We start from the raw sequence: 27,992 nt of genomic DNA, 5'->3' as shown, positions 1-27,992 counted from the left end.
TATAGATCACGAGAGGGGCTTGGTTGGTGCCGTAATTCTTCGCCCTTAAAGCTGAAGAGAAGCTGTATTTTCTCCCATGGCTCCTTCTGCTCACGTGCCTGGTACTTCCTATTTTTAATTTCTTGGCAAACTGAGAAAAATGTTTGGAGCTAGGGACGTGAAACTTATTTGCTCTGCAGGTCTGTACTTTATTAGTGCAAATTCACTTTAGTAGGTCACAGTGCATGCTGGCCTCGAGCAGGACAGTTAGTAACACACCGCTGCTGGTCTTTGATTCTAACAAGCACGGCAGCCTGCTGACCGGAGCGGTAGCACAGTGAGAGCTCCGGGCGGAGGGCACGCTGTAAGTGTGAGGCTGAGGGGATGGCCACAGCTTCTTTCCCATGTATTATTTTGACTCTCCTGACAGAACACCAAACAGCTTGATTTGAATAAGCAGCCTGGAATACTTACTCCTAACGGCCGACTCAGGGCAGTCATGAATAAGACACTTCTTAACTAGACCTTGAAGATTCTTTTGAAAACACTGATTTTAGAGCCGATATTTCCCAAAGGAGGTGCTCATCAAATTGCACACTCCTAAATATTAGAAACAGTAATGCAGAAAAACCATCATTGGGAAGCCGAACATGTACCCCATTAAGTTAAGAAGCATCTTCCAGGCAAGCATGAAACGTACTGCCCTGTTGAGAATGGTTTAAAGGACACTGAGACATCAAGTGGCAAGATTATAGAAAAATACCCAGAAAGAAATGGCGCCCTGCAAGATAGTGCATGGTCACCTTTAGTGAAACAGATCAGACTGAAATAACGCGAACTACCCCACGATATCGAACCGCAAAGACAGAATGTGCAATAATACCAAGTTTACCGACACACTTCTAGGGTGGTTCTGCCTTATCGCAATCATTCCACAAAGAGAGAGCCTGCTGAAAAAGATGGAAAGTATTGAATAACTGCCCACTTGACTTATTCGGGAACCTAAAGGAAAAACCCACCAACTTTGGGAGTACATCTGTATGGCTAAAAGTACATCCAATCAACAAAACAGCAAAAAACAGACACTAGAAGAAAAAATAATCGAACGCCATCTAACTAGGGATGCTCTGTGGGCTAGTGGAGACTGAAGGAAGGGCGAGCCCAGGGCTAGGTTTGCCTTTCAGGTCCTAGGACACGTATTCTCCATTCTAGTCCTCCCTACACAATGCCCAGGAGGAACTGCTAAGTATCTAGCCAGTTGAAAAAGACAGCCTCAAAGACTTGTACCCGTGGCAATGATGGAATGTGTCATGAACAGGATTCTCTATTTCAGAGGGTTGTGCCTAATTTCAACACAATTTATTTTAAAATGCCAGAGATGAAGTATTTTCCCCAATGCGTTTGTAGAATGCTGAATAAACCTCACATACTTAGTTGTAGCAGTTGTGCAGCACCTGGACAACAGTTGAAAGGAGGTTTCTAACTCATCCTTAGTTAAGTTTTAGAAAACAACTTATACTAATCATCTTAATATTAAAAATATATTATCGTGCTTGCCAGAACTCCTACAGAGGCCTGACATGGTTCCTAGATCTTTCCTCCACAAGACTCTTCTATAATTTCTAATAGATGTGAATGTTGTGAGGGCGTGGCAGGTAAATCACCTTTCCTGAACCAACAGTATACCTTTTAAAAGGCTCCTCATGGAGATTATGGCTAAAATATACTTTACATGGAAACTGCTTTAACATATGAATTTTATTATAAGCAACTCATATTTTAATAGTAGAAAAGGTCCACTGTATTTTCTTGTCGATTATCTCCAAAGTAACCCTCATTTTAAATGAGACAAGCTTCAAATTGACATGAGGCTCCTGACCTGCTGGTAACCTGTGAGATTTGAGTTGTTTTTCCAGTTGTGATGAAGAAGTTACACTAATATATCCTGTAACCAAAGTCTCCATACTGTGTGAAATGGGCTGAAGGACACAGTCTGTTTGTATCCTTTAAAAGGAGAAGTCTAATGCCCTAGCGGGACCAAAGCAGTAACTGTGGTTTCATCAGCACCAGCTTGGGTCATCTGCACTAATTGGCCCATACTTCATTTTGAATAAAGAGATTTCATACTATTTCTTCTATACTATTTTTGGGGGTATTTTATATTCAATTCTTATAGCCAGAACTAGATTTTCTTTCTAAGTAAAATAACTGAGTTATAGCCTTTCTCTTAAACTAGCTTGGGTTTCTGGACTGGTATATCACATTAGTTATAAACAGAAGCTTGGTATGGCATGTTGGATAAATAACTTGATAACTAGTAAACATATTCTTAATGCCAATCAGAGGGTTACTTAATGACTTGTCTCTCTCAAGAGCTGATTCACATAAATTGAGCTTTGCAATCAACATACATACCAAGAAAGTAAATGGATGCTTTTGGCAAATTGGTTTCTAGAAACATATTCTGCTATTTGAAGTTAATAGAAATGCTATGTAAAACTTCTTCTTCGAAAAATTCTTTTGGATTCTTCCTTTCAACCTTCTCATGGTGAAAAGGGAAGTTATATATGTATGTATGTATGTGTGAGTGTGTGTATGTGTATTCACTTACTTATTCAACCAAGGTTCTGCTAACACCCTGCTTGAAGCATTTATAGCTTCTGAACCCAAACTCAGGGGGCAACAACTGTGGACCAAAGGGATGATGCATGCAAGTGAAAAGAAAGTGGATAAGAGGAGGAAGCAAAACAAATGAATGCCATCAACCTTAAAAGGCAGATGGGCCAAAAAAAAATTATTTGCTCTAGCTGTGGGTGTCCTGGGATGTAGGCGTCATTACTCATCTTTTTTTTCCCCAAGTTACTCAAGTTCTGAAAGTGGGACACCAAGGGATACCTGACTTCCTATGCAGCAAAACCATTATTTTAAGAAAAAAGGGAAACAGAATTCTATTTTCTTAAAATAAGAAGTTTGAAAAGGTTAGGAATGTGTGTATACAGGCTGAGAATCTCCATCGGCATACTTACTTTTGTCTCCTATGTTTTCCCCTGCTGCCTCCCCTTCCTCCTCCTCCTCCTCCTCCTCTTCCTCCACCTCTGTGGGCTGCACGTCATCCTGCGGGTCACAGGCACTAACCGGCGCGTTCAGACAGCAGTGGTTGAACCCGCTATCTCGAGGCAGAGTAAAACTTCGAGGCTTGCCCCCGTTTCCATTTAACACTTGCATCCTCTCGCTCTCAGCTAAGGGGTACGGCCCATAGTGATCCTGTAGGTGGCACTTCTGAGTTGGAAGGGTGGACTGCCGCCTGTGCTCTGGGGAGATGGCCGCGGAGTCAGAGAAGACGGAATCCTCCAGGGGCAGAGTCTGAAGATAGTGTAACCCTGAGCTCGTCAGGGGCGTCTCGATTAAATCCTGCCAGGAGCGGCGCTGACTGGCTGTCTTGCGAATGGGGGACACCACACTGCTCCCAGTCAGTTCCTGGCGAAACTCCTCATGGGATGATTGCGACTGAGAGGTCTCTGTCGAGGAGAGCCGGCTGTGTTTCGCTTCCACGTAAGGACTGGCACAACTCATCTGTGGAAAGGAGCCTCTGATCAGTCTCCACAGAAATAACAGACCATGCCTATCACCAAGGAACACATTTGATTTCCACCATCTCAAAGTTAGGCCCCAGCTGACATTTTAAGAGACTGAAACGTGGATGCATTGAAATACAGCTACGCTGGGCTCTCATGAAAAATGTGACATACTAGTGCAAACTTTTACAGCAAAGTATAAGGCAACATGAGTGCCTATGTAAGAAATATTTAGCAACTAAAAACAAAAAAATCCTAAGTTTTGAAATCTCTATGCATTCAAAATCCTGAATTGTTGCCAAATTCATATTTCCAGATGTTATGGAGTCTGGGGATGAGAGCAAGGAGACAGGATTTTGGATGTAAAAACAAGGTGCCTCTAATCGGACACAAGCCTTCCTCTTCTTCATAGGTGAATGTCTGCTCCTAGAGTGTCAAGGATAAGCTTTCTTACAGTCTTGTCAGTTCTGTGGCACTTTCTAGAGAGTTAAAAATGTAGAAAGGATGAGATTACACCCTGATGGGAATTAGCATTTGCCTTGAGCATAGCCACTTCAGAGCACATAAACACAAAAGAACAATGGAATATTCTTATCCTTGGAATTTAAAGTTTTGGGAATATATGTTACAGCACAAAGCACAACCAAGAAAAAGGACGGGCATCAAGTGAATGCTATAAAAGTCTTGCAGGCACCCTTACCGGGACAAGCCTTACTCTAGCTCTGGGGGCTAGCAGACCAGCCCAGGCCCCTTCCTGGCAGGAGGAGCCAGATTTGTTAGATGTGATCATTACGATTGAGGCTGAGGTTGTGGCCAGGAAAAGCCCGACTAAGGTGAAAGTACACCTTCCCCTCCGGGTAAAGGAGAAGTTAAGTGGCATCTTCTGTGGGCAGCCAGTTTATCTTCCCACATGTTAATCACAATGTGAGTAGTTTCCTTCTTGAAATTCACAAGTTGCTATGATTAAAGAGCGGTTTGGTCAAGCTGCAGTTTCCCTTTCTCCCACGTTTACAAATATTTAAAGGAACTGTTTAGACCCTGATGTTTTAGGGAAAGAGGGAAAATATGATATAAACTATATCTTGTTACTGACTTCATTATTTCATTTGTCTGTTGCACTTGGTACACTGCAGCATTTATTAATGAAGTGTGTATACGGAGAGGAACAATTCTGCATTTCTGTCTACTTTTCTCCTTTTTCCCTTAGGTAAGAGATACTGTCATCAAACATTTCAATTAAAAATGTGACTTTCCTTTTAGTCCTTAGCCAAAAGTATTCATTCATTCATTTCAGAAATATTTATTGAGCACTTAATAAATAAGTACCAGTGTTGTGCTAGGCCACAGGGATGGACAGTGAATAGAACGGGGTCCCTGTTCTCAAAAAGTTCACAGTCCAGTCCAGTGAGCTGTTTGCAGTCCCAAATATTCTGATTTAATATCTCTGGATGACGCCTGAGCATCTGCATTTCTAAAACATTCCAGAGGCGATTCTCATGCACAGCCACGGTTGAGAAGTGGCCTAGAATTATATGAACATCTTGCATAGCACCTTTCTTGTTAAAAATCCCCTGTAGCAATACGGAGGTAGAATTAGGTGGCTGCTATTGTCCCTTAAATCCAGCTTCCATTTCCTATTTGGAAGACTCAGTCTCAAGATAGGCAGAATTGACTCTTATGGTACCGTGACCATGCAATGTATTGCCTAAAATGGGACAGCATCGAGACTCTTTTGGTAATTCTGATGGGAAATGGGCATAAAACAAACCAGGACAATTGTAAAGATCAAGGTACAGTCTATACACAGAATAATTTACACAGGTTTAAGAAGTCTTAAGAAGAAGAGCATCACATAAACACATATACATTAAACCAGACCCCATGGCTGCCTGAAAAGCTACATGCCAAAACATGTTCAATACAGATATAATATAAATTTTTACAATTGCTTCTAAAGGACATAGGAATTAACTTTGTTAGTGTAGAATAGATAAGGTCAATTTATATATCTTTTTCTAAGAAAACTTTTTTGTTGTTGACATTTTCATGAAGGCTACTCTGACACAAATGGTATGTTTTCTTAATAAAACTGGTAAGATACTTACTAGTGTGGAATCTGTGGTGACTGACTGCTTCTCCTGATTAAATACTCTTTGTATACTTAAAATTTTTTTCCCTTATTGCTTTTAGACTCCCTGTTTTCTTTCCCCCTAAAAACCCCAAGGTCTGACATGTAATTCACTACATAATGTCTCAGGTCAAAGAATCTGATGCTATATTGAGTATATTCCTACTGGCAACTTACGGAGGGAGGCCGTGGGTACGTATCGTAGGGGGGTGGAGGGCTGTCCTGTTTGGGTGTTGATGGAGTATCTGCTTCTTCCTTGTCACTCTCACTCCAGTAATCTGAAAATTCACACACATGGATACATCAACATTCCGTTAAAAGTTTCTAGCCATATTTTCAGGAACACACACTACCAGCTGACAAAAGGAAGTTTAAATTCCATTCCGACACCCTGCTCCCCAGCACTCGCTACTCCAGGCCCACCAACTTTTATTTTCAGTTGGGTTTTGAGAAGGAAGGAAGAGTACAATCACCTAATTCCAACCTCCTTTTAAAGCAAGCAATTACACATAGCCACAATTTTAGGTATGGCAATATGCCTCCAGTGGGGTGCTGGAGCTGACTTGTCACAGCTTGAGAAGGCTGATTATTAAATTTTCGGGAACTTTGCCAACGGTTGATATTGCATTCGGAGTTCAGAATCAGCCGTGGTGGGAGTATTTATACCATGGAAATTGGCAAACACTACAAATTAAATTTTGCTCTGTTGTCATCGTCAAAAAAAAAAGGAGTTAAGATAAAGACACTGCATAAGTCAAATAAGGTTTAGGGTATTTTAGATTCCAGACCAAATTACTTAAAGCTTCAATTAATGAATGATGTCACATGATGCCTCTTAAAGGTGTATCATTTTATCCTAAAGATGAACACTCAAAGAAGAAATACATGGGTTGCTGTAGATCTCTACAGGTATAAACAGCTTCAAAAATAATGTTCTCAATCCTCTTCTGTGGCTTCAGTTCACTGGTTATCTAACAGTCGCTGTTTCCAGAGTCATGCTGACATGAATCTCTATAACACCATACTCCCACCTCTACTTGGAAACACATGGCAAACCCTGATTCTTGCCAAACGCAAAAGGGCAAATCTGCTGATGTGGGCTGTAAGTTCCAAACTTCTAGAACTACTTAAAAGGGTAGAAAATGTAAGCCGCTAGACAAAGTGACTTGGCAGACCTCAGGCAAGAGGGAAGGGGAAAAACTCCGAGAGATACATTAGTCAAGTAAGTAAACTACATCACAAAGGCCAATCAGCAGAATCTGTTCTACCAATATCTCAACCACCCTGTAACTGCTGGGTTAATTCTTTATGTGATTTACAAGGAAAAACCTAGAAGTATTATCCATATGAATTTCAAATGATAAAAGAAGAGAAAAGTTTCCCTATTCTTATGAAAATCTAAATCACAAAAGAACCTTAACTTATATTCAGATGTAGGTGAAAAATCATGGCACTTTTTTTTTGCGGTACGCGGGCCTCTCACTGCTGTGGCCTCTCCCGTTGCAGAGCACAGGCTCCGGATGCACAGGCTCAGCGGCCATGGCTCACGGGCCCAGCCGCTCCGCGGCATGTGGGATCCTCCCGGACCGGGGCACGAACCCGTGTCCCCTGCATCGGCAGGCGGACTCTCAACCACTGCGCCACCAGGGAAGCCCCATGGCACATGTTTTTACAGGTACCCTTATCCACCCAGGAATTCCTATATTGTAATATTTTTATATATTTTCCTTGTGGTGCTGATTAATAAGTACAGCTAATATTTACTGAGTACTTATTATAATATGCCAAATAGAAAGTAGTACAACTGCGGTTTGAACTAAGAAATTGCCTTGCTCTAAGCCTCGAAGGGCCAAGTCACTGGGACTCTTTGTATGACTTAGCGGGAGAATTTAATGTGACATATATTCATGATCCTTCAAGTCCCCCTCCTCCTGCTGCTCAAAATTCTTTAGCAATGGAGATTATTATATTCAGGCCTCAGAATACAAGGTCTCTGAAAATCCAATTCCTACTTTAATTATTCCCTTTGAGTAAAGGATAAGCAAACACTAGTTAACCTAAATTTGAGATCTGGTTTTTACACTGGGTCACACCAGTGATGGGCAGCATACTAAGTCTCCCCTCAAATATGAATTGATGTAGTTGCCCAGAAATGGACCCAGTAAACACTGGTGGGAAAAGCATGAACTATATACTCGCGCAGATGTAGGTTCAGTGCTTGGCTGTACCAATTACCATTTCTGTGCTCTTGTGATAGTTACTTAATCTCTTTGAGTCTGTTTTATCATCTGTAAAAGGGGGCTAATAATAACCACCTTTCAGAGTTGTGTGAGTGGGCTACTAAGGTAACGTATATTCAAGCGCCTTGCATCTTGAAAGCACTCAATAAATATTAAGGTCCCTAATATAGGGTGGATTTGTAGGTAGCATGCCAGGACAGTCTGACCCAGATCACACAGGAGATAAATGCCTAGTGTTCATCTCCTTAGACATTAGTTTTTTCTTGTAGCAAGTTCCAGCAATGAAAAGTGAATTCTGGAGCTCTGGGGTCTCAGTTGGGTAGTTTTGTGGGAGCTTGAAATACTACTGAGAAATTATTGCTGGAGGTGGAGGTACTAAGCACCCCCTCACCCTGCTCCCAAGCAGTAGGCTTGTGAAGATCACTCTGCTCTTACCCTTCCCACTACTTCCAGAAACTATGGCACCTGTGCTGAGTTCCCCCTTCACCTTTGCACTGAGACCTTGGGTCTCAAGGAATTAGCTCCTCAAGGGGTCCTGGCAGCACACTGAGAGGGAGATGATCACCATTTTATCAAGATCTCTACAGCTATTATTACAAGCGACAGATTTAGGAGATTCTCTCTCTCCTCCCCAGCCCCCCACAACCCCCGCTAAATTAGGAAGAATTCTAATCCTTTATTTGATGTAATTCTGGGTTTATTAAAGAAAAAACACCATCAAACCAAAGTTTTCTTGGGTTGCCTAAGAAAAGGCTGAAATACCACTTTGCAAATTAACTTCATTTCACACACTAACCCGTGTGTCTTTGAGAGAGCAATGCCAGGGAAGAGGCTACACAGAAAATTTAGGCATTTTGGTTTTGTGTGGAAAATTACAGGCACACTGCTTCCCAGAGGCTGAAACCAGTCTGATTTTCATTCTAAGAGCAAATTAATTTATTTTTCTTAGCTCTCTATTTAGCACAAAATAAATGGATACTTTTAATGTCTCTTGCAGTGATATTCAATTTTACAAGTAACTAATCATGAATAAACAGTGCCATCAATAGAAGAGGAAAATTTCCACTTTACTTCTCATGTTGATACAAAAGGATAATTTGAAAGAAATTGACTTTTTCATCTAGAACTATCAAAGAAATACAATGTATTTCATTCACTTTTATGTAATTAAAGCTTTACAAAGACCTTGTGTGTGACTGAAAATAATGTGTCATGAATGTCTGATTTGAAGCTGGAAAAATATAGAAAAATGATTAGCAGACAATTAGCTAAATTATGATCTTGGCAGAATTTACTGTAACCCTGTTTTCTCTAAGTAAAACAATGCATAATGAAAAAGAACCCCATATCCTTTATACTTCTGTAGTTAAAGACAGCAATTCACTAAACTTTTATTTAAGTCAATGAAAGAGTCACTTCCAAGCTGTACTGAGTATTTAAATAGAAACAGTGTTTGGCAGTTATTCCTTTGCATCTTTCTGAAATATTCCCAATTCTCAAAGAGCTATATTTTGTATCAAGTTTAAACTTCCCTACTGAGAATGGTACTTAGATGTGAAACAATTCTATAGAAGTGTGGAATAGACACGTGCATCCAGTAGTTGTCTATACAGAATACGTAAGACCTAATCCTGCATAAGGCAGGAAGTCTAATGTGTTTCTGACCTACGTTAGAGTACCTGATGAATGTATACTCTAGGTGGAAATCTAAATTATTTCAGAGATTCTGGCTGTAGAGACCTGAACTGTAACTATTAGCTTCTACCTATGATTGTCTACCACATTCCAGTAGGCACTAAAATAAATACTCACATGACAGACTATGGCAGCATGAATCCATGGAATGAGTATTTTTTGGAACGTGCATGTGCAATATGACTTACCAGTTCTTTCATCCATAATGAAATTTGGTTATATAATGACAAGTACAAAGGAAATCCACTAAAATCAAGGCCATGCTCAGCTTCAAAGAAATGCCGAGTGATAAAATACAGAAGCCTGAAAATCCAACGTTCCTTATTCATGCAATTGACTTTTCTCAAGATTCATTCTCCTTTTGGCACATTGCCCACACTTCTAATTCTTGCATCTTAAAAAATTGAGAAATCTATATGCACTTTTAAAGAACAGTTTTCATGCTTTATAAAGTAATTTGAAAAGGCTGGTGTGTGTGTGTGTGTGTGTGTGTGTGTGTGTGTGTGTGTGTTGTGTGTGTGTGTGTGTTTGTGTATTTAGCTCTCTTACTATAATTGTAGGCCTATAAATTAAGTAGAAGTATGAAAGTGGGGAATAAACTTTTAACAATGAAGAAATGTGACAATAACTGGCCTGACACTTCATAGTCCTGGCTGGGATTTGCCTGTGCACAGTGATTTGATAGAGATGGTTTCCCTGTTATTTGTGGAAGTACTCATGCTGCTTCCACTCCCAGGAATGTTTTATTTTATTACTTCTCATCCTGCGACAACCAGTTCAGATAATGAGTCCACATAATGTTTTTTTCCAATTTCCCTCCTAGAAGGAATCTCTAGCCTCATTCCCATGGAATTTGCTTTGTACTTTCCCATGTTTCACTTTCCATATTGTACTAAGAGTATCTTTTCTACTAGAATTCAATGTAATTTCAGGCAGGATGGGTGCTTATTTCACCTTAATACAATTAGAGTGTTAGCTGAAGGCCTTATTCAGAAACACTTTAATATTTAATAAAATATCTTCTCTGCCTCTTCACCGCTAACTTTATATGAGGCTCACTGATTGCTTTCTCCAAGTATTTCCTCATTAATCCTGACTCCTTCTCAGGTTTTAAAAAAAATTTTGCAGCCACTTAGCAATTTTTTAAATCAGTTGCATGCAGTGCAAAAATTAGTACTCATTTACTTTATGTTGCTCTTTAATTTTTCTTAGGCAGTTTCAAGTGTGAATTTTTTAGAGTCTCAATAAGATGCTGAATTCCCATTGGCAGTAACCATATTTTGGTATTTCTTGGAAATCTTCCTGCCCTATCTCCTCACCCTTCACTGCTCTAGTCACCCCCATTCTCTCACCCCATGGCTCTAAGCCAGGGGTTGATAAACTGTGGCCTGCAGGCCAAATGAGGCTCTTTGCCTGTTTTTATACAGCCTGTGGATCAAGAATGGTTTTTACATTTTAAGTGGATAAAAAATATCAAAAGAAGAATATTTTTCAAAATGTGAAAAATGTTATGAAATTCAATCTCAGTGTCCATAAATAAAGCTTTATTGAAGTACAGCCACTTCCCTTCATGTGTCTATAGCAGAGTTGAATAGTTTCAACAGAAACCTTAAGGCCTGCAAAGTCTAAAATATTTACTATTTGGATCTTTACAGAAAGTTTGCTGACCCCTGACCTAAATATTTGCTGAAAGATTGATTTTGGGATCTGGTTATCTTCTTTACATCTCTCTAACCGTTAGTTTTGAGATATTTAAAAAGCTTTCTCTGTGACGAAACAGTAGGTTTTCAGAATCTTCATGTCGACCAACAGGCTATGTCCACTGGAGACACAACTAGAAATATGTGTATCAATGTGTGGAATCCTTTTAACTTCAGGATGTCTCAAAAGTTTTCAAAGAACTATTTATGCTTCCAAGGGATGTATAGCAAACATTCTTTGGGAAATGTGAAGCTACTTTTATTTTAAAATAAATTCATTTATTTATTTATGGCTGCGTTGGGTCTCCGTTGCTGCGCACAGGCTTTCTCTAGTTGCGGTGAGCGGGGGCTACTATTTGTTGCAGTGCGCGGGCTTCTCACTGTGGTGGCTTCTCTTGTTGTGGAGCACTGGGCTGTAGGCGCGCGGGCTTCAGTAGCTGTGGCTCGAAGGCTCTAGACAGCAGGCTCAGTAGTTGTGGCACACGGGCTTAGTTGCTCCGCGGCATGTGGGATCTTCCTCGATCAGGGCTCGAACCCGTGTCTCCTGCATTGGCAGGCGGATTCTTAATACTCTGTGCCACCAGGGAAGCCCTGAGGCTACTTTTAGAATAGTGACCACAACTTTTGTTAAGATTTCAATTTTGCATCAGGATACTGTATTTCATAAATGTGAGGTCAATACTAAGGCAAGTTCCATAAGATCACAGAGCTAACAAAGTAACAGAACTGAAGAACACAAGCAAATGAGCTATCTATGGAAGAAGGGATCATTCATCTGAGCTCTTTGCATAAAAGCACTTAAATGTCTGTGAAACCACTAAGTAGAAAAAACAACTCACCACCAAGGACCTTGACTTGGGTCAATATAAAGGACCAAATTCTAGGCTTTTTAATTTTTTTTTAACATCTTTATTGGAGTATAATTGCTCTACAGTGGTGTGTTAGTTTCTGCTTTATAACAAAGTGAATCAGCTATACATATACATATATCCCCCCATCTCTTCTCTCTTGCATCTCCCTCCCTCCCACCCTAGGCTTTTAAAATTTTTTTCCTCCATAGGAAGTAGACTAAAGAAGATGGCAACAAACAGGAATGAACTCCACATTAGCTGCTCCAAAAATTTGAGTTTATTTCCTGTTTAATTTACTAAACCTTACCCATAAGATGCTATGGTTTGGATTCAAAGTGAACAGAAGAGAAATAACCACAGACTGACATACGCATTTTCTCTCAAGTGATAGCAGTGAATCACTGTATAGGAAAACAGCAAGAAAAAAGAAGTGTAACACAATAGTAAAAAAAAAAAAGTATTCCTTTACCTTGTTCTTGCTTAATCCTCTCTCTTTCTGCATATCCCGCAGTCAGCATATTAATTCTGTTAAGCCACCTGAAGAAACAAATATTAAAGTCAGTAACATTGCAACTGATTTTTTTTATACTTAACTATTTTCTTGGGAATAGTTATTTTAAAATGTATAAGAATATATGGAATAATCCCAGATAAAGGGTGTGCTTTTTGCTACTCTTAACACATGGAGTCTTCAATGAGCTATAATTTGCTGTAGTACAAACTGCTCCCACACTAAAGATGCTATTTCACTAGAAAAGTCTTGGGCAAACCTGTTAACATCTGCAACATAAAGGGTTTTGAGATGACCAAAGCCCTATTAATTCTGTTGCTCTAAATGTAAAAGCACTCCAAATATTTTTGCTGTTCCGTTTCTTCAGAACAAATGCTCCTTTAGAGATATTTAAACAATATCAGATATAATTTGTCCCGAGAAGGGAAAAAATTATAGACCTTGCCTGTCAAAATATGTTTTACTATGAAATATTAGTTTTGATGAATCTCCTTTAAGTTTAATGATCCAAAGGGAAACACAGCTCAGTAGTAGTATACTTTGGAAATTTGTCTCTAAATACAAGGGTATTAGGTTTTTCCAAACACAAAACGAGCATATACAATTTTGACCTCTGTTTAGATCTTGAAAATTTATTTCCATGAACAATAGTAATTTAAAAATAAATCTTAGTTCTTTCCTCTTTCAGAAGAGTTGCTATTGCCAACGTAGGGAACTGCCTGAAGCAAAGCACTATTTCAATCTCTGTCTTTTGTCCCACCAGGTCTCTCCCTGTGTTCATTATTCTGGATAACTGTTTACACTGCATCAGATTATCAAATCACAAAATCTTTAAACTAACCTGACAGTTTTCCACTGGTCAATCCTGAGCTATGATCCATATATCTTCCCAGATAAGAAAGTAAGGAAGAATCAACCTTCCAAACTAGCTTGAGTAAGTTTGGAATCACTAGTATAGTTAACATCATTAAATTGTGGAATAATCTGATCGAAACACGTTTTTAGGAAAAAAACTGTGTTTGAGAAGCTTTTCTCCTAGGAGATTATCTCCCCTGTCAAGTGGAAGACGACTTTCTTTGAAGTGACTCATATATTTCGTCATTTATGCCAAGTGGTGTTAACTGTGCATCAGATACTTAGAATATCTTGAAAAGGGAGGGAGGAAAGTTGTTTCTCTAATGGACAAAATCACATCCATGGAAATTTAAGCTTTAATTTTAAGAATAAGTCACTTAAAGCACAACTTTATTTTGACAAAGCCTACAATGTAATGATCACCTCAACTATGGGAAGTAAAGAAGGGACTGGAGCAGAAATGGAAAAAAAATGGATCAAATGAATTCAGTAGCATGATATATACATACGATCCAGAAAATTATAAACTGTCAGCCAAGAAGTTAACTTCATGACAAATAACCTTTTAAAAATGACTCCAATCATTAGTAAAAGGTCAAAATTAAAATCTAGCCTATAGGTCATTTGTAGTAAGAAAGGGGTTGAATTTGTACTACAAGGTGAATCTTAGCACTCTTAGGAAAGACTGGCTTGGTGCTTTTTGGGTGGAAATGATGTTGATACCACTAGAGGAATATTTGTTAATGAATTTTAATTCAGTACTTCATATTTAATACTTTTTAATATATCACTGAAATTTCATTTTATCAGAAGTCTAAAGAGCAGTGAGGTCTTCATGAGATGAATAAGGAAACTAAAAAGAGGCTTCTTAATTTTTCAGCTCAACAACATTTATTAAATGCCTGTTGTATGCTGAACAATGAGCTACGTTTTGTGGGTCCAAAAATGAATAAGACATAATTTCTGCCTTTGATGAGCTCCAGGATTCCTAAATTCCACAAGACAATTAAAAAATTAAACTACTTTTAGGAAAAAAAATTCTGTCCCCAATAAAAACTCTTTACAAAGTGTATGCGTAAACTTGTATGTATAGACACAAAAGGCTGACTGCAACACAACTGTTGTTGCTGTCTTGGATAAAGTTGTCCTTAGGCCTCAGTTAGAAGATGCTTATCCAAACACTTGCTGCAGTTATGGTTTGGTGTTTATATGCTATTATGAACAGCAGATATATATGCATTAATTGAGTTAAGAAATATTAATGTGTGCCAGGTACTGTTCTAGGCACTGAGGATAGAGAAAGATAAATGAAACAAAGTATCTGTTTTCATGATGCCTGTATCTTCAGTGAGGGAGACAGACAATATTTAAGGATAAGAGGATTGGGCCTATGGTGAATGTTCCAATGAAGCTGTCAACAGCTGACACAGAATAACGTACTGAGAGGGAAACCAGAGTAAGAACTGGGGAAGAAATGTAAGATAATCACACTAAACAGAAACTGGTGAGTCCTGACAATTATAAGGACATATGTGCTGACATGAAAAGGAATACATAGGCCAAGTGAATTCAGTAAATAAGTCTCAGAATACTTGAGAAACATGATGTTTTGTTTTCTTCCCACAGATTTCACACAGGCTGGAAAAAGTTTTTTTTAATGTTTCAACGCTCATTTCTGAGGATGGAACAGATGGATTGGTGGTAGGGTGCTCAAAAGTGTTTTTGAAGATTACCTCACAATCAAACTTAAAGCTACTCAAAAAATAGATGGTGAGATTTTAATATTCTAAGTTATATGTATTTGGGTATATGTATGCATGTGCATATGTATGTGTATACACACATGCGGATTTTACAGAAGAAAATTAAATCTAAGGATTGCTTTTTCATTCCAGTTACTAGGTCCTGTCAAAACTAGCACTACATTTTAAAAATACATATGATAATATTTTAGAAATTATGAAATAACCAGGTAAGGCATTTATTTATAATTATTATAATATAATTATAATTATTTATAACTATATCATCTCTTGAAGGCTTAGGTACATGCCTTCAAAGGACTACACATAGAATGAACCAACACCCACATCATCTTGCTGCTATGGAACAATCAGCTTATTAAATAAAGTTGTTGGAGGCTGTCTCTCCCCAACACCAATCCTCTGTGAATATTGCCAGCACTGACTCTCCTCCGTCCTATTGACAAGTAATTTTTAATAAACTTGCCTATTGAAAGCAGACATTAGGAATATGCTTATTCAAAAAATAAAAAGCAGGGCAAAACAATAAAAGTCCACTATACTTAAATTTTAAAGAAAGACTCAGTATTTCAGGACAATTTAATTCTGAAGGTTGTAGTACACCATGGCAAGGCTTACATAAAACAGCACTCTTAAATGTACCATGTGGAGATGACATATTTGATCAGATTTATTTATTTTTTTCTTTGACCCATTGCTTAGAAAAGGCAACAAAATGAAACATATGGGTTTGGTTTAGCTTCTTCTCTGATATCCTGAACCAGACACATCCACAGGAGTATTAGGGAAGAGTTAGTGACATCATACACTTCTGAGTTATTGCTAACACAGGGTAGAGAATGGAGATCAAGAATGGTTTTATAGTTCATAAAAATGCATTTTTGAACAGGCTATTTTCTAAACCTAAAAAGACCCTGATTAGCAAGTATCATGAAAGATTAATTTATGTTAATTCCTGGATGGAAGTAACTGTGTTCTAGTGGATCTATCTTGTAGGAGAGGACATGATTATATATACCACTTATTTTCTGTTTGGTTATGATGTAAATCCTTCATATTTATCCTAAGGGCATTGAGGTCAATTGTGGTAAAATGGATAGTGAGTAACAACAACAGTAGAAGTATAAAATAGTTAAAACACAAAATAGAGTACCACCCCTCCCCAACAAGTACATAAACATTTTCATTTTGAGAATAAGCTCTTCAAATTCTGATTGGCTACTGTGAAATTTCAAGAATGGTAACATGCAAATCAAGAGAAGATTATGGAAACCAAATACAAGGCTCAGTTCACAGAACTAGAACAAATAATCCTAAAATTTATATGGAACCATAAAAGACCCAGAATTGCCAAAGCATTCCTGAGGAAAAAGAACAAAGCTGGAGGCATAACACTCCCAGACTTCAGACAATACTACAAAGTGACAGTAATCAAAACAGCATGGTACAGGCACAAAAACAGACATATGGATCAATGGTACAGAATAGAGAGTCCAGAAATAAACCCACACACCTATGCTCAATTAATCTTTGACAAAGGAGGCAAGAATACACAATGGGGAAAAGAAAGTCTCTTCAGCAAGTGGTGTTGGGAAAGCTGGACAGCTGCATGTAAATCAATGAGGTTAGAACACTCCCTCACACCTTACACAAAAATAAACTCAAAATGGCTTAAAGACTTAAATATAATATGACAGCACAAAACTCCTAGAAGAGAGCATAGGCAAAACATTATCTGACATAAATCCCAGCAATGTTTTCTTAGGTCAGTCTCCTAAGGCAATAGAAATAAAAGCAAAAATAAACAAATGGGACCTAATCAAACTTATAAGCTTTTGCACAGCAAAGGAGACCATAAACAAAACAAAATGACAACCTAAGGAATGGGAGAAAATATTTGCAAATGATGTGACTGACAAGGGCTTAATTTCCAAAATATACAAACAGCTCATACAACTCAGTAACAACAACAAAAAAACCACAACCTAGTCAAAAAATAGGCAGAAGACCTAAGTATACATTTCTCCATAGAAGACATACAGATGGCCAATAGGTACATGAAAAGATGCTCAACATCGCTAATTATTAGAGAAATGCAAATCAAAACTACAATGAGGTATCACCTCACAGCAGTAGGAATGGCCATCATCAAAACATCTATAAGCAATAAATGCTGGAGAGGGTGTGGAGAAAAGGGAACCCTCCTACACTGTTGGCGGAAATGCAGATTGGTGCAGCCACAACAGAAAACAGTATGGAATTTCCTTAAAAAACTAAAAATATAGCTACCATATGATCCAGAAATCCCACTCCTGAGAATATATCTGGAGAAAACCATAATTCAAAAAGATACATGCATGCCAATGTTCACAGCAGCACTATTTACAATAGTCAAGACATGGGAGCAACCTAAATGTCCATCAACAGATGAATGGATAAAAAAGATGTGGTACATATATACAATGGAATATTACTCAGTTTAAAAAAGAAGGAAATAATGCCATTTGCAGCAACTTGGATGGACCTAGAGATTACCATACTAAGTGAAGTAAGTCAGACAAAGACAAATACCATATGATATCACTTATATGTGGAATCTAAACTATGATACAAATGTACTTATTTATAAGACAGAAACAGACTCACAGACATAGAAAACAAACGTATGGTTACCAAAGGGGAAAGGGGGGACGGATAAACCAGGAGTTTGGGATTAGCAGGTACACACTACTATATATAAAATAGATAAACAACAAGGACCTACTCTATAGCATAGGGAACTATATTCAATATCTTGTAATAAACCATAATGGAAAAGAAAAGAAAATATATAAAACAATCACTTTGCTGTACACCAGAAACTAACACAACATTGTTAATCAATTATATTTCAATAAAAGAAAGGCTCAGTTCTCCTATTAATTATAAAAGATTTTATCAAGTTTTCTCAACACCTTTCTTTGCCCTCTCCTTGTATTCATATCCTTGGTTTGGAAAAATCATGCCTATACCCTGAAGTGTCAAAGAACAAGATTATTTATAAAAGCATATTAAGTGTCCATTTAGCGTGTTCAAGCACATTTATGAAGCTCCAAAATTTTGTGCTTAAAAATATTTGAACACTAACTCTTTAGAGATATACAAAGAAAGTTATATGGCGTGAGAACCCTAAGTATGTAAAAGGAATATATATTGAAAGCAAACACTTATATAGCACTTACAATTTAGCAGGTACTGTTCTAAGCCCTTTATGTGTTCTTATTTGCTCCTCATAAAAGTTCTATGGGTGGAGATGGTTATTATCTCCATTTTTTAAAAAGAGTTAATACCTGACAGAGAGAGGTTAAGTTCTATATCCAAGGTCACACAGCTACTAAGTGGGACGGCTGGAATTTGGACAGCCTGGTTCCAAAGTTCATACTCTTAACCACTATGCTATTCTGCGTCTTCCTAACTGTTGGCACATCATATATGTAACATGCACTGCCTACTGAAGAGCTGTGAAGGGGAAAATTTTGAATCTTAAATCCAATTTCTACAAATCTAGAAAAGGGAAAGGAGAAAGGAAACAAAAAGGAAGAAAGGATCAAACTCATAAGAGCCAAAATGGAAACAAGAAGCAGTATGTTGTAGATAATGAAAAAATATATATCCAGATTTTCCCAGAGCCACCAAATAACCACGTGCCATCTAATCACTTGGCTGCACAATCCTGTCCAGTGATAGAAGAAAGGTGACAGAGAGATACACCAACTATGCCTATGCCTAAGTTATTGAGATGGATATTCTGTCATAAATACTCAGCACTTGGAAAAGTCAGCTTTTTTTTTTTTTGTGTGTGGTACTTGGGCCTCTCACCGTTGTGGTCTCTCCCGTTGCGGGGCATAGGCTCCGGACGCGCAGGCTAAGCGGCCATGGCTCACGGGCCCAGCCGCTCCGCGGCATGTGGGATCTTCCCGGACCAGGGCACGAACCCGTGTCCCCTGCATTGGCAGGCGGACTCTCAACCACTGTGCCACCAGGGAAGCCCGAAAAGTCAGCTTTTTTTGTGGGTATCCTTTTTTCCTCACTTGGGAATAAATTTGAAGACATATTCTTGAAGTGGACTTAAAAAAATGTTTTTTTCCCTACAGTGGATTTTTTTTTTGGCCTATACATGGATTCTGGCACATTTCTGGTAAACTTGACAAAAAGTCAATGAGTTTATTTTGAATTTTTAAAATGCCATTCTTTAAAATTAGGTATGGCTACATGGAGCTATGGCTGGGTCCATTTTATTTTAAAGCTGATCTAGAAACTTCAGTGACATTATTCTCTAGGCATTGATGTGGAAAACAGAAATCTAAGCCTAACTGACTTTCTAAGTATTTTGAAATTTAAGTAACTTTACCTGTTCATATCATCAAGATGCTCAGCAGCAAAATAAAAGCTTTTGATTTTAGGATGACAGGCTTTGAATGCACTGCAAAAGGAAACAGAGTACATTTATTTATTTCAAATTGGGAAATAAGTTAGAACCAAACAATTTTTATGGATAAAAATTACCTCAGATCTAATCTGAGTTCACATATATAATGCTTCTGCCGTGATGACAGAAATGAGTGAAAAATTCAATTTTCTGCCCACAAAACTGCTTTCTTATTACCTCAATTTGAAAGCATTAGACAAGCAACCTATAATTTAAAAGCTAGAAATTAAAAAAAACCAAAACTACCCTTCCGTTCTCTCCCTCGCCCCAAATAAAATCAACTTACTATTTCTTGCGGCATTCATTGGCTCTATCAATTTTAAATTCAGGCAGACTGATGAATCCTTCTGCTTTTTCATCCTAAAGAGGCAACACTCTTGTTTAGGGTATTATATATAAAGGTTTGAAGCTGGTGCTACTATACAACTATGCCTTAAATATCTATACTAATAAATCAGTTCATTTAATCCTTTAAATTAGACATTTTAGAGATCAGAATTTCAGTCTTACCTGTTATAGTCCATTAAATTGAAGGTATATTTTGAACATTTAGAATAGTACAAATTAAAATACATACAGAAATGTTTAAAAATCCTTTTTATATTAAAATAAAGATAGAAAAATTTTTAATTCTCAAAGTGAAACCTGTTTTATAAGTAATTTTCCCTCAGAATGTACATACACATTTATAACATATAAAATAACTGTAGTCCACATTTACAATTCAATTTTCTACCATTTTAAATGTTCAGATATAAAATATAGGGACATTTACTAATTCAATTCCTTTTCTGTCTCCAAAAAAAATCTCTTAAACCTGAATTAAATAATTATTTTGTGTACTCAAGATTTTACAAATGAAGAGATTAATTTGCTTTTCAAATATCTGACTTGGTTTACATGCTATATATACATAAAAGTCATGTTTCACTTGGAAAACTGAATGAAATCCATAAGATGCACCCCCCCCAATGTGGGATGGGAATACAAGACAGGAGAATTATCTAAAATCTTACATCAGATGCAAGTTATTACAACTAGGCTAAGATTATTTTTGGCTAAACCCTTTAAATGTTGTTGTCCCTTTCATGTTCATGAGCCAACTCCTCAGACTTTTACTCCCAAACTTTGATCTGTGCTGTACCAGTTCATGGCTCCTTATATATCAAGTTCAAGAGACATCATACTCCCATCTGCCATCTCAAAGAAAAAGAATAGGGGTTCTCAATTCTTTTAGTGTGTGTGTGTATGTTTATATGTAAAACTTAATAAAATTTGATGCTAATGACAGTGACTAAAATGTGTGTGTTATATGCAAGAGCAGTATAACTTCCAATATTTTTCAATATTTGAGCATTTTTTTCTTCCAATCTTAGGGTAAATACAATAGTCTCAAATCTCTTTGATTTGTGTTATGTTACCCTTGATGTCTTTAATGTTAAAATTAAAAATTTTGAACAATTTAAAATACTTTTGGGGTAGTTATGATCTCCCCATTAAACTCTGAAAGACAGAAAAGCATTCAGCAGACAATCTACAAGTGATCTAAAATAAAGAGAAACATAAAGACGTTATGTTTTTATACTACTTGATTGGCATACAAAAAGTTTTTAGCCAGCACACTACATTAAACCACATACATTTTTATGAAAAAGAAAGCTAACAATAGAAATTTTTGTTTAAAAAACTTAAGGTGGGAAGAGATATGGGAACATATATATATGTATAGCTGACTCACTTTGTTGTGGAGCAGAAGCTAACACACCATTGTAAAGCAATTATACTCCAATAAAGATGTAAAAAAAATAAAAAAATAAAAAACTTAAGGTGAACTGATAGATGGCTATGGCAAAGGAAGCAAATGTAGAGTTAAGGGAATATCAAAAAATAAGGTATACTGTATATCTGTTGTGATATGTGACAGGTTATATAATTACTCTGGATATAAATCTGTTTACTGGAAATGAAACAGGAAATCATAAGAACAATTGGCATGTATTATATACCCTCCCCCTGCTGTCCCTATTGGGCCAAATGAAATGAATACTTGAAGATTTTTGAAACTAGTCTACTAGTTCATTTATTCCTTAAGAAAAACTGAAACAAATGCAGGTGGTATTAACTTAATTTACTTAACTTACTAAAGGACTTCCTCCCAAAAAAGCAAACAGAAAAAATTTTAAAACTTTGAACAAAAGCAAGACATTTAAAAATCTTTACCAAATTTCCATGTATAATCCTTTTGAGTAAGCTATTTCTTGAATTAGTTTGGTATTTTTAATTAGATATACAGAATTTTACTATACATTATCTATATTTCAAATATGTTGCTACATTAGAATAATTGAGACAAGTGCCTTTCCAGAACCCCACAATGCAACCATTTTAAGAAGGCAGACTGAAAAATAACCAGCAGAAGTCTCCTGAATTAGCCTTAAGGTGATTATATGATTTTAAAACGTAAGTCTCAAGACGATGATTCTTTTGGTTAAAGATAAAATGAATGAGAAAACAAAATGTGCTTTGTCTTACCTCCTCATTAATATACCAATATAGGGATGCATCCTTTAGGACAAACCAGTATTTCTTCCATTTCTGTGAAAAATAACTCTTCGCATCTTTCTTTTTCCAAAGCCAGCCCTCACAGTCACCACGGCCAAGATCTTTGCAAGAAATTCGTCTTTTGCTCTTGCCGGCTATAGGACCTAAAGATAATAGTGGGTAAAAATGCTCTTTGAATTTTGTATACATGTGAAGGTAGAAGGTTAATCTATAGATTATAAAAATAAGTCTGGATACTTAACAACCTTAAAAATTCTTATTTTCTCTTTGTATCAGAATAAAAAACTATGGAAAATTTTAATACCTTTTCGCCCACATGAGTGACATACAATTTAATCTGAAGTGCGTGATCCCAGTCTGAAAACCTGTTGAGACCACGTGTTGCAAAAGGTACCTTGTATCATAATTGACCTGAAGGAGAAGCCGGTCTTGGTAGCTCTTGTGCTAGGGGGTTGTTCTCTTCCAAACCACACTGGGCTCAGGCAAGAGAGGATGGGTGAACTGTGCCGGTGATTATCCCAGTGCAAACTAAGCAGCTAAATGTTTCATTTCCTTTTCTTACCTTTGTTTTTCTTCTTTGATTTGTGCTGCAGAGAAGACTGCTGAAATGTCTGAAATCAAAGATAGGGAAGAATGTTATGTGATATGCAGGGTGCCATCGGAGTCCCAACAAGCTGCAGAGTACACTCAAAAGCTGAACGGTGACTCTGAACCCCGGTCAGCGAAAGTACCTTCTTTTTCCAAAGACTCAAAACAAATTCATATATTACATGCCGCTAAACTTTCTACTTTCTCATGAAGCAGGAGAGAATAATATTATCTTGGTCTTTATTTTGTAGGCAGAGAAATAGGGACATAAAGCAGGGCTGAAACTGAGGGCTCATATATGCAGAGCACTACCTTTCTTAGGGGTTTATAGTGCTTTCTCAGGCAATATCTCATTTGATTCTCACAAAATCTTATGAAGTTGTCAAGCAAATATGACTATCACTTGTTCCTTTGAATTTCATTATATACCATAAGCCACCATGAGCTACTGATCTCCTAGGCCCTCCCCCTCAGTTGCTAAATATTTCAGCACTTGAATCAATATTTTCTTCTCACACCTACTTCTGTCTCTATTATGGGGAACTAACCTTCATGTAGGTGATGTCAGTATGTTGGCTCTCTCAGTCCCTCATCTCTAACGTTCTTTACTTCTCCACTCTTCAGCTACCCACCCCCATGACCCTATATTTGTTACTCTTAAGCATACTCCAACAACTGCCTCCATTATCTCCGTTTTACAGAGTATAATACCTCCAACCCAGCAATTTTTAGAAAATCTTCATTGAGGCATCCAATTTATTGACTTTACCACCTTTTGTGCCTTTATTTCTCTTCTTCTACTTGCTTTCCATGGGACATCGTTATGACCATTTCCTTGAGCTATATACTTCCTGCATCATACTCGCCTAGCTAACAACCATCTCAGTTAAACCCACCTATCAGTCTATTCCACGCTAAGGACCAGAATAGCGTAATGTCTTAATAGAAAAACCCACAACTGTATGACTGGTCTAGCTTTCAATTAATGACTATAAGTCACTGGTTCCAGTCAGACAGTCTACTAAACTAGATTGTTCACTGGTCTAAATACGGTTAATTAGGTTCATATGATTAGCTAGCTAACAGGGTAGAGAGATAGCATGTGTAATTTTAATTCACAGATAATCCTTCAAAACGAATTTTAGGTAACAGATCCTTCTTCATATCTGTAAGGGGCAATTGGATTTTGTCTACATAAAATTTGCTGGCCTTGGTTTTATAAAGTAAATTCGTATTCTGTGACATACTTCCTTATTTAGTATCTTTGCTTGTAAAATAACATTCTACTTACATAATAATTTGCATGATTTATATATGGTTTACATAATTCTTAGGAATATAATATTATGGGTGGATATTAGTCCTAAAGATAAGGGTCAGATAATTTGCTGACATTCAGTGTAATGCAGAAATAATCACCCAATTGTCAAAGTAATATAAATACATATATATGCGGGGTATGTGTGTGTGTAACACTTTGCAGGATCCATGGCTACAGAAATTCATAATCAATTTTGGAGAGAGAGCATAAAAGATAAAACCCATCATGCTATGTTAATTTTCTTGAGTGCACTTTGCTTCAAAATAATAACTCAGGCTAGTGTGCTTAAGTATAGTTAATTTACATTTAGCTATTTTCCCTAAATTGTTTGGCTGTAAAATTACTGATTGGGTTTTTTCCTTTTGTGTTTCCACAAGTAATCATTATAATTTTACAGCTCATTATTTTTAAAAATGACAAAGATGGGGGTGGTTTGTTTTTAGGAAGCTACATGGATAACAGACAGCTCAAAAGAATTGAGTTATATAATGTACTTCCTATGCTTTTTGCATGTTATTTCTTAGAACTTTAAGGTCTACTTTAAAATCTACACAAAAACATATTTTACGCTCTCCAGGTTTTCTTTTTTAACAAGATTATCTTTTCTTTCCCTATAAAAATATATTCTCATACTCATCATGATTACAGAGTATAATCAGTATACATATTGTTGGAACCTAAGAACTCCTAGGCACACAATACAGATTTATCCATCATTCAAAGAAGCCAAGCTTTAGCTGTCTTTTTAAAATATTGTAACTATTACAATGAAATTCTCTTAAGAGAGACGTCATTATTTTTCCAAGTGATGTGACATTTTCTAAAATGAAAGAGTTAATTGAATTATATGCTTTTGAAAGTAATGGAAAAAACAATGAAAACTACCGTTAAGGAAATAGGTCTCTGTGTAGAAAAGAGTAATATAGCAGGCCTGAGGCTGCTATTTTAGAAAGGCCTGCTTGCAAGGTTGGCCCTCAGCTGACATATGGGAACTTGGCTGGTAAACAGTTCCCTGTACTGACATGAAGCTTCCCTAAGCGATAAGATGATTTTGCCCACCTGGGGACTCAACACTTGCTTTCATTTCAGGAAAGGAAAAGTAGTTGCTAGGCAGAGGATGCCTATGTAACCAACCCATTAAAATCCTTGGGTACTTGAGTCTTCAATGGGCTCCCCTGGGCAGAGACACTACCCACATGTGACTGTATTTTTGCTGCTGGGGAAGTGTGCACTCTGCATGATCTGTCATGAGAAGGAGAGAGCACAGGAAACCTGCACATGGATTTCTCCAGATTTCATGTGTATCTTTTTTTCCTTACTGATCTGGCTGTATACCCTTGCTGCATCACTGTAATAAAATCTTAGCTGTGGGTACAACTATATGTTGAGGCTTCTGAGTCCTAGTGAATCACTGGACGTGTGGGTGATTTGGGGACCCCTGAAACAGATTCAAAGATTCCTTATAAAACTTGTATCAGAAATTGCTCATTATTCATACATATAAATAAATCCTGACAGTGAAGGTTTCCTCATGTTATCAGCAAGTATGATTAAATACCTTGAGGTGCAGATTTACAATCTTGTGTAGTCTTTTCTAGTAGAACTGATGGAATTATTCATTCTGAGTGATAGATATTGAATTGTTATCATTTTTCCCAGTTTCTAGTGATATCATGAAATATTTAATAAGAGCAAGACATTAAGAACAGATACATGACTATAATGGATAACATAGCAGATCATATAAGGTATTATGACCAAGTTCAAAAAGAAAGAGGCCTGGAATCTTTGCTTTACTGATGATGAATGTTTTTCTCATGAGACAGAAAATTTGTAATATATTTTATTTCTGTATTTTTCTTCTTAGTTTCAGATCACCCTTCTTCCAGGTTCATGCTCAAGTAAGTATGTCTTTTAGAAGTTCTTTCATAGCAGTCTGTGAGTAGCAAACACTGCTAGATTTTTATGTTTGAAAATATAAAAACCCTTTACTCTTAAATAAAATAATACCTTAGCTGGGTATAGAATTCTGAGTTGAAAATAATTTTCCCTCTGCATTCTGAATATATCACTTTATTTTCTTTTAGCATCTATCATTGCCCTTAAGACATCTGTAGCTAGGGACTTCCCTGGTGGCGCAGTGGTTAAGAATCTGCCTGCCAATGCGGGGGACACGGGTTCACACCCTGGTCTGGGAAGATCTCACGTGCCGTCGAGCAACTAAGCCCATTCGCCACAGCTACTGAGCCTGCACTCCAAAGCCCGCGAGCCACAGCTACTGTGCCTGCGTGCCACAACTAATGAAGTCCGCATGCCTAGAGCCCATGCTCTGCAACAAGAGAAGCCACTGCAATGAGAAGCCCGTGCACCGCGATGAAGAGTAGCCCACAGTCGCCGCAACTAGAGAAAGCGCACGCGCAGCAACAAAGACCTAACACAGCCAAATATAAATAAATAAATAAAAAATCTGTAGCTACTCTGTCATTAGTTATAATTTGTCTTTAGTCTCTCTGTAGCTTTTAAAATATTTTCCTCTTTATCCCTGATATTCTGCAATTGCTCTATGATGTGTCTAGGTTATAACTGATTTTAATTAATCTCATTTCACATTCATTGTGTTGTTCTTGAAGGCGTTATTTCTTCAATTCTGAAAATTCTCAGGCATTGTCTCTTCAAAGGGCCTTCTTTACTAGTCTCTCTCTTTTTGTCTCTAGACTTATGTTGGTACCTCTCAATTTATCATCTATGTATCTTTCATATTTCTGCAATGCTTTTTAGGTGAATTCATTCTGCTGTTTTCCAATTTCCTAATTCTCTCTCTGATTTTAAACAGTCTAAAGTATATCTTACCTATAGAGTGTTTATTTCACTGACTATATCTTACACATCCAGGATGTCTAGTTGGTATCAGTGCTTCTGAATATTCAGTGTTCTTAATCATCTTGTTATTATTTCAAATTTTATTTTAAGGGGTTTTCTGGATTTCCCATAATTTCCATTTACTAAGGAAAGAATCACCTTATAAGAGTCAGCGCTCTGGTCAATTGCTGTATCTTTATTCAACCTCCTTATACTCGTGGGTGAGGAAGCTCTGCTTGCCTTCCCAGTTGGTTTCACCCAGTGAGTCAATCTTCAGTTTCCTGACATAGCTGTGGTCCATTTGTTCTCTGATCCCCATTAGAGTAGACTCCCAGTCATTTCTAGCTCTTTCTGGACTCAGAGCCTACCAGGTATATGGCTTTAGTTCTCATTTATTGTTGTGTGCAATTTTGTTCTTTCTTCTAGTCCTTGGAGACTAGATCTTGTTTTTGACCATGACTGTATCTTTTTGTGTTTGGGGTAGGGTGTATGTGTGTGTGTGTGTGTGTGTGTGTGTGTGTGTGAGTGACAGAGAGATAGAGACAGAGAGAGAGAGAGAATTCAAAGTATAAGCTCATAAGGCTTACTGACCACCAAAAATAGACTCCTTTTGTAAACATTTGTGAAGGTCCATTCTCTTAAAAAACATATTTTTATCTTTTTTCCTGAATCATCATTCAATAAAATCTTTCTAACACCATCACTAGCACTTTCTGTTTATTGTAGGGAGCAGCTGGGTGAAAGTTCTTTGAACTTTCTCCCTAAGAATGTTTACAAACTCTGAGCTTTAGCTACTTATGAATTTATATAGTCAATCGGGATTTCTTGACTGAGCTGCAGGCTGCCTAACTCAACAGATTTAATGTGTACAAAACTGAGCTCATGATATCCACCACC

General features: G+C 37.4%; 1 protein-coding gene across 5 annotated transcripts in view; it reads right to left on the bottom strand.

Annotated features, from left to right (window-relative positions):
* CNKSR2 (connector enhancer of kinase suppressor of Ras 2) overlaps positions 1 to 27,992 on the bottom strand; it is a gene marked incomplete at both ends in the record, with an annotated part of 254,832 nt that overhangs the window by 37,148 nt on the left and 189,692 nt on the right. For 4 of the 5 annotated variants that reach the window (XM_082864885.1, XM_082864887.1, XM_082864888.1 and 1 more), the window contains 7 exons: positions 3,006 to 3,552; positions 5,860 to 5,960; positions 12,638 to 12,705; positions 19,688 to 19,759; positions 20,052 to 20,125; positions 22,298 to 22,470; positions 22,890 to 22,938. In XM_082864885.1, coding sequence (XP_082721011.1) covers positions 3,006 to 3,552; positions 5,860 to 5,960; positions 12,638 to 12,705; positions 19,688 to 19,759; positions 20,052 to 20,125; positions 22,298 to 22,470; positions 22,890 to 22,938 — 1,084 coding nt within the window. Of the gene's footprint in view, positions 1 to 3,001; positions 3,553 to 5,859; positions 5,961 to 12,637; positions 12,706 to 19,687; positions 19,760 to 20,051; positions 20,126 to 22,297; positions 22,471 to 22,889; positions 22,939 to 27,992 lie in introns of all 5 variants that reach the window. The other variant, XM_082864886.1, reaches the window with a different exon arrangement.

Source organism: Leucopleurus acutus (assembly GCF_964270905.1).
Source record: "Leucopleurus acutus genome assembly, chromosome: X".
NCBI classification, from domain to species: Eukaryota; Metazoa; Chordata; class Mammalia; order Artiodactyla; family Delphinidae; genus Leucopleurus; species Leucopleurus acutus.
This window is presented reverse-complemented; position numbering and strand designations above follow the sequence as displayed.